General features: G+C 45.1%; 1 protein-coding gene across 10 annotated transcripts in view; it reads right to left on the bottom strand.

Moving 5' to 3' along the window:
* Positions 1-15,556, bottom strand: part of Scn8a (sodium voltage-gated channel alpha subunit 8) — a 162,978-nt gene that overhangs the window by 22,257 nt on the left and 125,165 nt on the right. For all 10 annotated transcript variants that reach the window (XM_035440884.1, XM_027396611.2, XM_035440883.1 and 7 more), the window contains 5 exons: positions 13,433-13,789; positions 11,758-12,228; positions 11,267-11,384; positions 10,720-10,874; positions 5,011-5,184 (listed from right to left, as the gene is read on the bottom strand). In XM_035440884.1, the coding sequence (XP_035296775.1) occupies positions 5,011-5,184; positions 10,720-10,874; positions 11,267-11,384; positions 11,758-12,228; positions 13,433-13,789 (1,275 nt within the window). The remainder of the gene's footprint in view (positions 1-5,010; positions 5,185-10,719; positions 10,875-11,266; positions 11,385-11,757; positions 12,229-13,432; positions 13,790-15,556) is intronic.

Below are 15,556 nucleotides of genomic sequence, written 5' to 3'. Positions count from 1 at the left end.
TCTTTCTTAGATTGTCTTAATTCTGTGTCTACAGCATGCCTTAGCACACACACATAGATACCTCTTTCTGCATGTTTTGGAGTTGGAGATTAAACCCAAGCTTTGTGTATGCTAGGCAAATGTTTTACTACTGAGCTATATCCAGGAACATTAAAAAAAAAAACATTTTTTTTTATTAAAGACAGGGTTTCTCTTTGTGGCTCTGACTGTCCTGGACCCACTCTGTAGATCAGGATGGCCTCAAATTCACAAAGATCTGCCTGCTTCTGCCTCTTGAGTGCTGGTATAATATTTGTACCAAGCCTGGCTACAATTTTTTTTTAAAGAAGACATTTATAATTCAGTACTAAGATTAGTGAGGATAAAACAAGGTAAGTGAAAGAACAGGAAGTAGGCTTAAAGGATGCAATTTTAAAATAGGTGCAAGCCCTCTTATCCTGGTTGACAAGAAACCATTTGAGAATTGGATGACAAATTAACAAAGCAAACATAGTCACAGGTGACTGTCTTTCCCAAAAACCTCATAACCTCTCAGTTTTGTTATCTTCTATGGAGTCTAGATCTAGGTAGTGTTCAAAGCTAAGCAGAAGGGAGGCACAACCCTACTAGGCTCTCCATGTTCTGTGAAGGTGGTACAATATTAATCTTTATCCAAGTCAAGGGCTCAAAACCTCCATCTAGCACACAGCAGCCAACCTATCACTTTCCTTTTATTTATAATGATGAATAAAAATTTACATGGCACTGTCTCTTGGCTACTATGGCCAGGACAAGCAAACTATTTTCTTTAATTTACAAAAAGATTTATTTTTAAATTACTTGTTTGTCTGTGTGTTGATGCACATGTGTGGATGTGATCTGTCATTCCTCTGGAACTGGGGTCACATGGGTGATGGAAATTGAAATTGGGTCCTCTGTGAGGGCAGTAAGCACTTTTAATTGCTGAGCCACTTCTCCAACCTGCAATCCATCTCTAACCCCAAGTAGTCTAGAACTGCCTGACTATCAGTTGGTCTTAATTGGGGACATCTGAAAGTAACTAGGTGCCTCAGCTCAAAAGTCCTTGTGAAGTTTGGTGGGTACAGATTGCAAAAACCTAAACTTTGAGTGTCTAGAGACCCCATACCAAGCAGGAAGACTCCAGCTCCAAAGGGTGGCAGCTTTACTAATAACAGTGGGAGGAAGGGCAGAGGACTACAGAGGCCAATGAAGAGGCTGTCCCTAAAGCCACCAACTGAGCCAAGACCTACAAGGCAAGACCAGCAAGGTCCCCTCTGGAATGTTCCTCAGCAGCTGAAGGCTCTCTGTTGCAGTCTCCTGGGTCTCCAGGTTAAATTCCTACAGGATATAATCAGAATATTTGGTCAAGTGTACAAAGGAATAAAACCTAAAAAAAGAAAGAAAAAAGAGAAAAGAAAAAACATTCAAGAGGCAAAGTTGAGGCCATGCAGGCGCAGAAGGAAGGGGACACTGGAGGACATCTCCAAAGGGCTTTCCAAGGAGAGAATGTTTTCAGTAGATCAAGGTCAGTCTGAGGTTCCCATTCCCCAACAGATGTGCTCGCTAACCCTGAAAGCAATGGGGAACTGTTCCCTGGAGAAAGATGATAAAAATTCTGTTACAGGGCATAAAAGCCAATGGAGATAAAGACCTGAGAAAAATAAAACATGACTGTTTGGGAATTCGCATGGTTTACTAATAAAGAGAATTGGTCTAAGATGTCTGGAGTTTCTTCACAGCTCTACCAAAGCAGTGCTTATATAGCAGCTTTAGGAGACAACAAGGGAAGATGAGTATCTACTAGGGAAGCAGGCATGGAGATGAGTAACTGAGTCTAACATAAAATCACCAGTGGATGAGATGGGAGAGTGTTGCAGATATGTTGATAAATTAGGACCTAAAATTTATACCTACAAGCTCTACAATGTCCACAGAATGAGATCCATTCCAACAATGAACAGCAAACGATGACAGGGATGTCTTTCTGTATGCTGTGAATATGTTTCTCTTATTGGTTGATGAATAAAGCTATTTTGGCCAATGGACAGGCACAATGTAGCCAGGCAGGAAGTATAGGTGGGGCTATCTGACTAGGAGAATTTGGGGGTGGGGGGTGAGACTTGAGATGGCACGTAACTATGGGGAAGGTAGGACATCTAGGCATTCTCCGGTAAGATAAGGTCATGTGGAGACACATTGATTGATAGTTATGAGAAAATAATTAAGAGAGAGCTAGCTAATAAGAAGCCTGAGCCATTGGCCAAACAATTTATAATTAATATAAGCCTGTGTGTGTTTATTTGGGACTGAAGGATGGCGGGACCAGGCTGGACAGAAACTTCTAGTTATGTGGGTGCCAATCAATGCCTTATTTTCCATCCACAACCACCCCTCACACTGCCCCAAGACAGGGTTTCTCTGTGTAACAACAGCCCTGGCTGTTGCTCTGTAGACCAGGCTAGCCTTGAACTCACAGAGATCAGCCTGCCTCTGCCTCCCGAGGGCTAGAATTATCCTCTACAATTTAGAAGTAGCAATCTATGAATCCATCATCACTGAGTAGGGTATCCCCACACATCAGGCTGTGACTCTATGTGTGTTTCATTTTCTTAGGCTATAAGAGAGAAGAAACTGAGTTTGAGAGTCTCTACAACATTGGAGCAGGCTTGGCATATCATGGATATTCAATAACCACTGGACAAATGAATAAATGGACAGAGGAAAGAGGTCAAAAGAGTGTGGTTCCCAGGAGAGTCCTGTTCTCACAGCCTGGGTTACCTTGGCCTAGAGCTAGGTTGGAGTTCCTATGGAAGCTGGAACAAGCTCTCCAGGGCTGGGGCTGTGTCCATTTGTCCTCCTGGGACTTCTTACGAATTAAGGCAATTCAGTTGGAACACAGTATTCAATTCATGTTGATTACCAACAACTGGCATAGGGATAGTCTTCAGAGCCAATGTGAGGACACAGCAGTATAATAGTCCAGTAATTCCAGAAGCTAAAGGAACTGATGGGCTACAGTCAATTAGCATATGCCTGTCTTATTGTCTTACCCTCTTTCTGTCTAGTATAAAAACAATACTTAATAGATAAGTGGCCATCTGTAGGTGAATGTGCTTAGTAGCTCACTTGACCACAGGTGTGGCATAACTGACCACATCCTTTAATCCGAGGTTGCTCAGCCCAAGGAGGAACTGGTTCAAGTTGGGGTTGATCATGAAGGAAAAGGGAAACTTTGTTCTATGGCACAGTTCTTGCGGGTAGCTAGAGCATGGTAGTGGACCTATCCGTCTGAGTCCTCAGTGAATCCAAGAGAGGAAGGGCTTTGTGGGCATCTTCCTGAGTGCAGGTACCATGGAGAGCTACTGTGCATTTCCCTAGGATGAGAGCCAGCCTAGCTTCAGGTAGATCCTATCTATATTCTTCCCCACAAGTTGGAAACCATAGCTGCTTAAGTGTCCAGATCTATTAATGCAAGGACATGCCTACTTCCCTGGGGCCAGGCCTACTTGGCTTACTTTAAGGTTGCAGGCTAGCCTCTTCACCTCATTTGCATATCTTCCCAAAGACTAGTGTGATGGCTGTTCTTGGTTGTCAACTTGACTACAGCGGGCATTAACTAACACCCTGAAATGGAGAGGCACACTTGTGAGGCATTTCTGCTTAATTTGAAGTAGGAAGATCCACTCTAATCTGGATCTTTGAGGCAGGAAGACCCACCTCTCATCTGGGCCACACATTCTGCAGGAAGCCTAGAGAAAGACTTGGAAAAAAGGAAGTTTTGCTATTGGCCTGCTTGCTCTTACCTGGCTAGCCAGTCTATTCCTTCACTGGCAATGGAGTATACTTCTTTGGGATTCTGGCATATACTGAAGACCAGCTGGGTTATGGACTGAACAATGATGGCATTCTTGGACCTTCTATTCATAGACAGCCATTATTGGACTAGATGGACTGCGGCCTACAAGTTATTCTAATAAATCCCCTTTCTGTATACATAGAGATTCATGCTGTAAGTCCTGTTCCTCTAGAGAACTCTGACTAATACAGCCAGCAGAGGATGAGCACAAGGACAGCTCTCAAAGTAATCACTAACTTTGAAGGGACTGTGTTTTTAAAGCGGAAGTCATTGCTAGGGCAGAGTCCTGGGCTCCTGTTAGATGAGCGAGAAAGATTTTCCAACTGATTTGCCCTAGGTCCCACAGGCAGTTTGCCACACAGCCCACGAAGCCTCTTCTAAACACGCCCACCCAGTCTCCGGCCTCCAGACCCTCCATCTTTGCAGCCCTTCTCAGCCCCAGGTAAATTCTCCACAGCCCTGGTCCTGTGATCCCCATGCACTCTTTCTTTAAAGGCTGCAAGAGAAAAGTCTTAGTTACTACAGAAAGAGGAAGTCGGTCATTGTTAGTGAGGTGGAGGAAGAAAGACGTGCTGGTGGAGTGAGAAAGTCTGAAAACACAACATGGCAGCTCGCAGCCCTGAAGCCTTGGACAGGGCAGACAGCCTGGAGGTAAAAGTTTTCATTTGGTGATCACAGCAGGAACGGCAACACCACAGGCCCTTCTTCCCAGGAAAAGGGACTTGATTGGCACATCTGGGAAATATCCACGGGCATGGACATGAATAACAGACTGTGCCCCACCCCAGCATCTCCCCTCATTTCCATACCACACTCATCCCCACACCCACTCCATCCCCAAACCCCACCTCATCTCAGAATCCCATCCCAGTTGCAGAAAGGGGGTGTCCCGCTGCCTGGGATCAAGAACCTTCTGGTGTCCAGGCTAAAGACAGGGGACTCTCTCACTCTAAATAAGCCAGGCCCAGTGGTGTGAAGACCAGGACAGCCTCTGAGACAATGCAGGGTCTTCAGAGGTCCCACTCTCCAAATAAGATCTGACTGCCATAAGAGGGCTTTCGCTCTAGCCCACAGCTACGTGCTGATTGCTAACCTAGCCCAGGTAGCCCCAGCTCCTGCTAGAAAGGGTGAGAAATGGAAAACAGGACACCTACAGCCACAATGAGGAAGTCGAGCCAGCACCAGGCGTTGGTGAAGAACTTGACGAAGCCATAGGCCGTCCATTTGAGTAACATCTCCAGGATGAAGATGTAGGTGAAGACCTTGTCTGCGTACTCCAGGATGGTACGGATGGTCTTCCTCTGCTCGATGTAGATGTCCTCAAAGGCCTGGAAGAAAGGCAACAGCTGCCTAACCAGCAGGAGTGCGCTACCATGGCACCTCTTCAAGTTTCCCCCTTTGCTTATTTACTGGTTTAGTTAGTGATGCTGGGGACAGAGTCCAGGGCCCTGGGTATGCAGGGTCACCACTGAGTTCCCAGGGCAGTTTTATACAGAAATAATTTGCATCCCATAAAACTCAACTCTTTAAGTGTATAATTCAATGGCTTTTAGGATAAGCAACCATCACAGCACTTTGTAACATTTTCATTATCCACGAAAAGAACTTCAACATCTTCCAGCTGTCACCCTTCTGCACCACATCCTGTTGGACTTAGGTATAGTCATCTGCTCTTTCTGGACATCTCACAGAAATGAGATGATCTAATATATCCAAAGAAACCTGGCTGCTTCTTTTTCTTTTCTCTTTCTTTCTTTCTTTCTTTCTTTCTTTCTTTCTTTCTTTCTTTCTTTCTTTCTTTCTCTCTTTTTGTTTTCAAGACAGAGTTTCTCTGTATAGCCCTGGCTGTCCTGTAACTTACTCTGTAGATCAGGCTGGCCTTGAACTCAGAGATTCACCTACCTCTGCTTCCCTGAATGCTGGGACTAAAGGTGTGCACCATCACCACCCAGACAGCCTGGGTGCTTCTTTTGAAAAATTATTAATTGTCTTTTTGATCACGTGTCTATGTGTGTGTGTGTGTGTGTGTGTGTGTGTGTGTGTGTGTGTGTGTGCGTGTGTGTGTGTGCGTGTGTGTGTGTGTGCCTGTTTGGACATGGCTATGTGCACATGAATGGAGGTGCCCATGGAAGCTAGAGGTGCTGGATCGTCTGCTATTGGAGTTACAGGCAGTTGTGGACCATCTGATGTGGGTGCTAGGAATTGAACTCAGGTCCTCTGGAAGCTGTATGCATACTTAACAGCTGAGCCATCTCTTCAACCCCTATGTCTGGCTCCTTAACTAAGCACAAAGTTCTCAGTGTTTCCACACTGTATTGTATGTATGTATGTATGTATGTATGTATGTATGTATGTATACACACACCCACACACCCCTCAAATCTTCATGGAGGACCATGAATGTAAGGCAGGGACAGACCACATTTTATTTATCCATCCTTAGTTGATGGATACTTGGGCTGTTTCCATTTTTAAGCTAGTGTGAGACAGTATGTTTCCCCCCGCGCACCCCCCTCTCTGAGATCCAAATCCTCTGCCACCCTAAGTGCTGGGATCTGGCCATGTTTCCATTTGTTTAGGGCATACGATTAAGAGTAGAATTTGCTAGTAACACCATAACATTTTTGAGGAACTGGCAACTGTTTTCCACAGTAGCTGAGCCATTTCACACTCACCAGAGGGGTGTGAGTATTCCAGTTACTCACAACCTTGCCCACACTGTTTATCAGACATGACAAGATTTTTTCTCCTTTTAGTTCCTTGATGCCACAGACATGGGTGGAGGGCCCCAAGGGTGGGACAGTCTTGAATGCTGAAAACCACACTGCTATTTTCTATGGAACCCATGAACAAGGTAGTCTCTCCTTTTGCGCAATGGTGGACTATATGGTTGTGGTGCGAAGGGGAGGTATGATGGTTAATTGTGACTGGGAGCAGAGAGGCCCACTTCTAGGTGTGTCAGTGAGAGCAGTTCCTGAGGAGACCAAAGGGATGGTTGAATCCATTGGTGGGTGCAAAATCTGAATGAATTACTGGGAGGTCGTAGTTTCCTGCTCGGTTGAATAAAGCAGCTCCTGGGAGCTTGGGATTGTGGCGGTTTGTATATAACTTGCCCCCATAAGCTCACAGGGAATGGCACTGTTAGGTGTGGCTTTGTTGGAGTGGGTACGCATGCTGCCATGCTCTCCGCCATGATGACAATGGGCTAAACCTCTGAAACTGTGACTGAGCCACCCTGGCTAAGTGTTTTCTTTCTAAGAGTTGCTGTGGTCATGGTATCTCTTCACAGAACTCTTAACTAAGGCAGGGATGTTATTTGGCCCTGATCCCTTCTCCTGCTTCATGTCCATAATGAGGTGAACTGTGTCCCCTCCTGCTGCCATGGCATTCTGCCTCCACAGTCTCAGAAACAAGGAGCCCAACGACCACAACTAACCCTTCTGACAAGAAGATCCAGAGTGAATTCTTCTATTAAGTGTTTTGTCCCAGTGACATAAAAAGTACCTAATGCAGGAGGAAATGCCTGAAATGAGGGAAGCTTTGTGGAGGTGGAGGCAAGTCCCTGTGATGCTACGAGAAGCCCTGCTTTGACCAGTTACAAAAGGAGAGAACAAGGCCATCTTCTGAAATGGGAGGGCTGGGGATGTAGCTCATTGGTAGTGTGCCTAATTAGCACGTGCAGGGCCCTGGTATGGAGACACACAAACATCAGATTGCCACCCACTTCATGAATGGGCAGGGGAGATGGGCGTCATGGGACCTGAGATCCTTCTCATGGTCTTGGCACAAGTGAATTCTCTTTATTTCATGAAAAACAGCAACGGCTTCCCCTTAAGGCAGAGCATTGGTTAGAAAATTATTCTGTAAGTGAAGATGAGATGTCCACAAATGGTCTCCTGTCACTGTAGCTCTAGTCTAGTCTTTCCTTTGATGCTATAGCAGCCAGCCTTCCTTCCTTCCTTCCTTCCTTCCTTCCTTCCTTCCTTCCTTCCTTCCTTCCGTCCTTCCTTCCTTCCTTCCTTCCTTCCTTCCTTCCTTCCTTCCTTCCTTCCTTCCTTCCTTCCTTCCTCTTCTTTCTTTGAGACTGGGTCTCTGCTGGTGGTCATGTCAGAGGAGCTGTAGTCAGCAATGGAACTTATGGAATACACCCCACCAGACAGAAAAGCTACAATGGGTAAATTCTGGAGAGGCAAAGCCCCAGGGGGACTGTTTCCAAAATGTCCCTTGCTTCTGCTGTGTTTCCTCCTGCTTGTTGCTGCTGTGTTTCTGTTGTATTTGGTATGGTGTGATTACTCTAAGAAAGGGTCCCAATGTATCTAGTATAGTATGATTATTTCATGGGAAAATCCCATCCTCACTGGGCAATTTACTTGCAGACAATGAAGATGATTTTTATAAGAGCAATGATACTTAGTTCAATCAATGATGTAATTGGATTTTCTGAGTTAACCTAAAAGACACAGTGACTAAGGCAGTTAGTGAAGATGATTAGGGAAATGGTTTGGGTTTTTTGCCAATTGCTCCAATAGAAGTTACAAATAAGGCAAAAATAGGCTAGAAGTTACCTTCTCCTTTGTTAGATATGAGATTTTCAGAGGATGGAAAATAAGAACAAGTAAGTTTCATTCATTACAGATCCATGAATTTTGCCTATAGAAAAACAGGCTGATGATCAAAGAAAGCAATTATGTCCCCACACCCAAGGTTAGGCCTGAGTTCCTTGGTCTTGTAGCTTACAAAATTAACTGCAGGTTTCAGTATGCACCTTGCAAAAACAAAATTGTGAAAGGAAATTAAATGAGCCTATTGTGTGTACAGAAATACAGATGGTTAGTTGACCACTTGTCTAAACTTTTGTAGTGTAGAAATAAGATCGGAATCTGCTACACTGAAACTGCAAATAGCTACCTGCTAGTACAAAGGAACTGGCTGAAACACACGTGGCTTGCTTAACTTGTGATCATAATGTAATTTCTTCTTATGCAAAGATTTTAGTTTGTTTTTTTTTTTTGGAAACTATGTAACTTGTGGTTATGAGGTAATTTTTCTTGCCTAGAAATTTTTGTCTTAGGGGGTATAAAAGGGGTAAGAGAAAAATAATAAATATAGAAGGGGAACAACAGGGAAAAAGGAGGAGGAAAATGGTAGAAGGACAGATCAGAGAGAGAGATCAGAACAAGCAGCAGCAGAAAAATAAAATGAAGAATTAATCTTTGCCCCCCTTGCACCTGAAAGTCTCCTGTATGTTTGTACTTATAGTTTCACTAAAGCTATGCCTCTCCGGTTTCTCTGACCCACTGAGAGCCAATTCACTCAGCAGGTCTCACTATGGCACCCTGACTAGTCCGGAACTCACTCTGTAGAGCAGGCCTGCCCTAAACTCACAGAAATCCACCTGCCTTTGTTTGCTGGGTGCTGCACTAAAGGCATGGGCTACCAGGCACGCATCTGCTAACTGCACAGGGTCTTGCACTAAGCCAATAGTCACTCTCTTGGCCCTCTGTGATGGATGAAATTGCTAATGGCAAATGGTAAAGAACGCACAAAACCTTTGGCCACTGCCTCTTCACTCTGTGTGGAGACCATGATGAACGCCATCCTCATTCTCCCACTATAGTCTGGCAGAGGACTTGCTACTCCCACCGGGTTCCTCCACAGCACCTCAGGAAGAACAGCCCGAGTCACTGTGCCACAGGTGACCCAGAACAGGTGGGATAGCCTGGCTCCCCATCTGGCAGGTCAGTGTCTATCCTGCCGTCTTTTAGGTCTCCAGCTTTAACCCTGAAGCCCTCCTTCACAAACCTTCCTCTCTACCCTCACTAGCTTTTCCTTGGGCCGTGGTTTCCACACATTATTGCCCTTCTCAGTTTCTTAGTCTTTTATCTGGCAAGCCAATGAAACTGCTCAAATTACTGAGTTCTTTAACACTGATTTTGAGATCTTCCCCCTACTCTTTTAATTCCAGATTAAACTTTAATTTTTCACTGACATGAATATGCCTACCTTCTGTAAAAACATTTCAAGGGGGCCAGTGAGATGGTTCAGCAGGTAAAGGCACTTGCCACCAAGCCTGATGACCTGAGTTCAATCTTGGGGACCATGGTGTAAAGAGAGAACTTACGCTTGTATGTTGTCCTCTGACCTCCACATATATGCTACGGCATTTCTCCATAAATAAATGCTTACAATTTTCAAAAAATAAAATAAAAACCCTTCAAAATCCTGTATTTTTCACAAATGAAAAGGAAAATGTACAGTGTCTCTAGCCCCTCTGTCCTCACACCCACTCAGCCAGCAGCTGACTCCCTTACATTAGTCTCTGTCCATGGGTCCTCTGTGGCCAGCCAGCTAACCATGAGAGTGAATGTCAAGATGATGAGCACCGTGGGGAGCACAATGAGGGAGGAATCTGTGCTCCATCCTGCAAGCTACCTACTGCTGCTGAGCACTGAGGATACAGCAGAACTGGATCTCTGAACACACGCTACTGTTATGGGTTTCCAGGGAGCGGATGGAGAACCACATCCCTTAGGAAACAGGTGCTAAGAAGGATGATCATTTCGGGAGTCTGTTTAGGGGAGGGCAAAGCAGGCAGTGACAGGTATATCTTCATCCCCATGAAAAGAGCATCACAGGCTTGAGCAGGGGTCATGCCTAGTCTTAAGATCAGAATGTGAAGAAGGGTGATTCCAGCCTCAAAGGCTCCACACCAGCTCAAAGCACTTTAACAGCCTCCTATTAGGACTCCAGCCAATTCATCCTTTCAAAGACACTGGGCAGGACCCATGCCCAGCCTCTTCCTGCTGTGACTGTCTCTGTGCCCTTCCCCCACCAGCCACTAGCCATTCTTCCCTGAATCTCACCAGGGCGCCACTGCTGAGCAGAATCATGAAGATGATGAAGGTCTCAAACCAGTTGTGCTCTACAATGAGGAAGCAGGTTTTCCGAAGGATCCACCAGGACTTGCCTAGCCCTTCCTCAATGTTGACCTGGCAGCACTTGAACCGCTGGACACAACCTGGCATCAATGGGAGAGCCAGGTCAGACCGGACGCTTGTGTGGCCTGACTTGTCCCTTTCCAGGCTTCTACTAGGCAGTAGGGAGGGCAGTAGCTGAACACAGCAGCATTGCTAAGGTTGTGCTGAAAAGGTAATGACAGGGCAAGGCCTCAGGAATCAGGAAGAGGGCAGGAAGAGGGTTGGCAGGAGGCAGGCACACTGTGCAGCAGTGCCAAGAAAAAACAGGCAAGATAAACTAGAGACTGGAAACTCATGTGTCAGAGCTGATAAGGGAAATGACACAAAACTCCCTCATCGAAATGGTGGCCGGCTCTAGCGCCCCCAACCCCTGCACGGATGTAACCAAATGGCATGCGGGTTTCGTGCCAGCCCTTCTCTGCCCGCTTTTCACCCTCTGTGAAGCAGGCGTCTGGATCCAAGTATTCCTCAGGCTGCTCCACAGGGACCTCTTCCACTTCAGGCTTGATATCAATGGTGCTTCCCTCAGAGGAGCTGGTGTCATCCAGTTTCTAGACACAAAAGAAAAGGATAGTCAAGAAGCTGCATAGGAACACATGCCCTTGATCTGTACCACCTCTGCCTGGGGTCATATACAGACAGGCACCAGCCATAGGACCCTGTGTGGGTCTCTAGGTTACAGGTCAAGTGGACAAAGAGCAGGGACAAACTAAAGGGTTTACTCCAGCCTCTGATCCAGGTGCTCCAGAAGCCATGTAACTAACTCAGGCTTAGCCTGGGAAGCCATGACTCTGGGGCTGGCTCCCATGGTATAGTGCCTATTGCAGAATCTCTTCATTAAGCCATAGCTGAGCCAGTCTTTGGGGCTGGTGCCCCACTGGTTCTCACACACAATAGGGGTGGCTTTCTTGGTTGGGACCTTACATCTTTGCTGCCTTCAGGGTCTGACTCGCTGCTAACATCCTCGGTGTTGAGGTTCTCAAAATCAGACTCGCCCACAGCAATGGGCACTCGAACAGTCAAGTTTGGGTTGTTGATGAAGGACATGTGGTCCTCATCAATGATGTACTTCTCCACACTGCTACCGATGCCACTGGTGGTGCCATTGCCATTCTTCTGGAAGTCGCCGTTGCGGTGGATATCCACACCTGTGTGGTTGGCAATGCAGTTGGCCTTCTTTTCATACAGTTCATCCAGAGGTTTTACCTCATCTGCCTCCCGTTGCTTAAAATGCGCCTGCATGAAGGCATGCACTTTCACTTTGGTCCAAGCCACACCCTTCTTGATTCGGATGACGGAGATCTGCAGGTTGTTCATCTCCCCGTCATCATCTGTGGCTGCAAGGTTGTCTGCACTGAAGGAGCTCAGAAGCAAGGCCAGAAATAGGTTCAGCACCTATGCCAGTGGCAGCAGAAAAAGGAGCAATGGTGAAATTAGAAGTTATCCATTCTAGTCAGGGCTACAAAGCCAACAGCGCCACATCGACTACGGAGTTTCTGTTGTGCTCTGTTTGGTTCTTATCCTAGCTCATTCTGTTTATTTGTTGCTCTATGAATGAATGCATTACCTTGTGCATGCGGGGCCAGCACTATACTAGTACTCTGTGTCCAGAACTTCCACACGGTATTTTAGATGTTCATGTCACCAGATGGGGATTTCTTTTGGTTTTAATATAAGGAATTTTTGCCCTTTCCTTGGCTCTTTTATACTTTCATATTTGTACATATACGCCCAATATATTACCTTTTTTGGTGTTTAAATGAATAAACCTGTGTGATTATGATGTAGGTAGCTTTTAGGTCACACTTCTAGCAATACTGGATAAACTACAGAAATGCAAAGATGCAGCCCAGAGATAAAGTCAAGAAAGCCACAGTGTAGAGATATGTGAAGAAACAAATATATAGAAGGCAGGTGCTAGAGGACCAGGACCTAGAGAATGGTGATTGGTGGAGATTGTCAGGGACTTCAGAAGCTTGCGACAACTGTTTTTATTATGGGAGAGCCAGGGCTGGTTCCAAGGAATGTGTCCACTGCAGGCAAACTTCTTACGGAAGAAAAGGGAGAAGAACTGCAGTGTCTGAGGTTACAGGGATTGTGTGAGCTGCTTTTCGAGCTGCAGTGTGCACAACACACCCAGCGAACATATGGCAATAACTTCGGGCTCTTTTTTTTTTTTTTTTTTGGTCATTGAAATGGAAGTTGCTTCTGGCATCCAGCGAGTAGAGGCTGGGGATGGTGGTAAGTTCAACAGTGCAACAGGCCACAGAAAAGTATGCAGCCTGAGATTTCAATTGTGCCAAGGTGAACAAATGCTGATTGTTCTAGAAAAAGGAAACTTTTTGCAATTGGAAGGACAGACAGACAAAACCACTGAAGTCTATCAGCTATGTACCTTGGAGGAGGATATTTCTTTGTTCCCTCATGACCAAGGGTTACCAAATACTAGTGTGTCACAAGTCAGTAGGCACTACAATAATAAACAGTCATCTCTTCATTTGTATCTTAAAGCCGAACTCAAGAAAGAGTTCAACAGAGAAGGTAAAGAAGCCAAGCTGCCTAGGGCAAAGGACAACTACAGGTTCAAATTGGTACTAACCACCAAGTTGCCAATGACCATGACCATCATAAAGACAATGAGGCACATGGCCTGGCCGGCCACTTCCATGCAGTCCCACATAGTCTCGATCCACTCCCCACACAGCACTCGGAAGACGATGAGGAAGGAGTGGAAGAAGTCATGCATGTGCCAGCGTGGCAGCTCGCAGTCCTGGTTGATCTTACAGACACACTCTTTGTAGCTCTTCCCAAAGAGCTGCATCCCCACCACAGCAAAGATGAAGACGATGATGGCTAGCACCAGGGTCAGGTTGCCCAGGGCACCAACGGAATTCCCGATGATCTTGATCAGCATGTTCAGGGTGGGCCAGGACTTGGCCAATTTGAAGACTCGGAGCTAAGAAAAAAAAAAAAAAAAAAAAAAAAGAAATGGTAAACCATTGTCTCACAACATTGCTGAAATAAATGTAAGCCAACTTTCCTAATTTTACATGTTTTTATGTATCACCCTTAGGAAATTCTCAGAACTTTCTAAGTGTGTTTCAGACTCAAAGATTCAATCGACTTATGGATAAAAGAAAATTGATTAATTTCAGAAATTAAAATAAAAGTTTAAAGCCACACTGTTTATGTTGTCCTGAGTCAGAGTCCTTTCTGATTTGATTCCTGGGTTCTCAGGAAAGAAACTAGCAAGGAGTATGCAAACTGTAGGGAACTGTAAGGACAGTAAAAGAACATATCTGTTGCCCTAAAAAACAAGCATTAGAAAATTCTAAGGATTTCCTTTGGCTGGCCAACAACTAACCAATGTCTGACACAAGAGTGTGAGATGTTCAGAATAACTGGGGAAAAAAATCATAACTCCCAAGTAGAGGCAGTGCACCTGTGGCAAACATCTGTGGAAGGGGCAACCACTGTTACTAATTCAGAAAACATAAGTTTTGGTGCCTGTCAATCATAGTGTCTATACTCTGCAATAACTACAAGCCTGTAATAAAACAGGCTGAGAATTTTGGTGTATGAAACCATGGTGTGTTGGCCAAGGGAATAATAATAATGTCAGGGTTAAAAGTCGATTGTTATAATACATAGACATCTTGGTAGATGTCAACAGCAGTAATTTGTGCCAACTGAAGATGAGGGTCTTATCTGAAAGCTTAAGATTCACCCCTGTGCTGCTCTGGATCACTCAGTTTTCCCTGGCTGGCTTCTAACTGAGATAAGACTGTTTTTTGGAAATTCAACTATGGAGGGCTGGAGAGATGACTCAGAGGTTAAGAGCTCTTATAGCTCTCCCAGAGGACCCAAGTTCAATTCCCAGCACTCACGTGGTGGCTTAAACCACTTTCGACTCTAGTGCACAGGGATCCAGTGCCCTCTCGTGGTCTCCTGGACACCTGCGTGTGGTGCACAGGCAGATAAAATACCCCACACATAAAGTAAAAATAAATAGTTTTAAATTAAAAATAAGTCAACTATGGGCAGGATCCTCAGCCATTTCAGGGAGGTGCCATGTGTGCAATCTCCATCCTACAAGCTCTACTCTAGGCCAGCTCTTTGACAAGTTGACTATCTCAGTGAGAAATGTGCTTAGGCACTGTCCTGACCCAAGAGAGGAACATGAGGGAGCTGAGCAGGAAATGGCAAGGCCCCTCAGCTTCTACGGGGTGTCACTCACACCTGTGCTTGCTGCATATCTCATTAACTTCTCCAGAATCACTTTGCAATTTAAACATTTCCTTATACCAATATGTTAATAAATGACACTAATCACTAATAACATGGAAAATTAAGCCAATGTTCAACCACTAATTTCAATGTAATTTAATAAAACACTATTTTCTGTTCAATCTCTGGAAGGTGTTTCCATACAGAAGAAATGAAGAAAACCATCTCTGAACACATAGGTTCTCTTCATTCGGGGAGAGATACTCAGAGAAACAACGCAATAGCCAACCACCAAATGATCTCAGAAGGCCACTGGACTCCTTCCTTTTCTGAATTAACCATAATTTCCTAAGGAACCTCTAAAACTTAATTACTTTAGCTTATTGATTCCAAAACCTAACTTTTACACCATGTTACATTTAGCAGAAAAGTTTTCAAGACTTTAGTGGAGAAGCCAATTAAGTGGCAAGCTGAACTGGGACAGAGTACACTTCAG

Source organism: Cricetulus griseus, chromosome 2, assembly GCF_003668045.3.
Source record: "Cricetulus griseus strain 17A/GY chromosome 2, alternate assembly CriGri-PICRH-1.0, whole genome shotgun sequence".
Classification (NCBI taxonomy): domain Eukaryota; kingdom Metazoa; phylum Chordata; class Mammalia; order Rodentia; family Cricetidae; genus Cricetulus; species Cricetulus griseus.
Note: the sequence above shows the minus strand (reverse complement) of the source record. Positions and strands in the feature narration are given on the sequence as shown.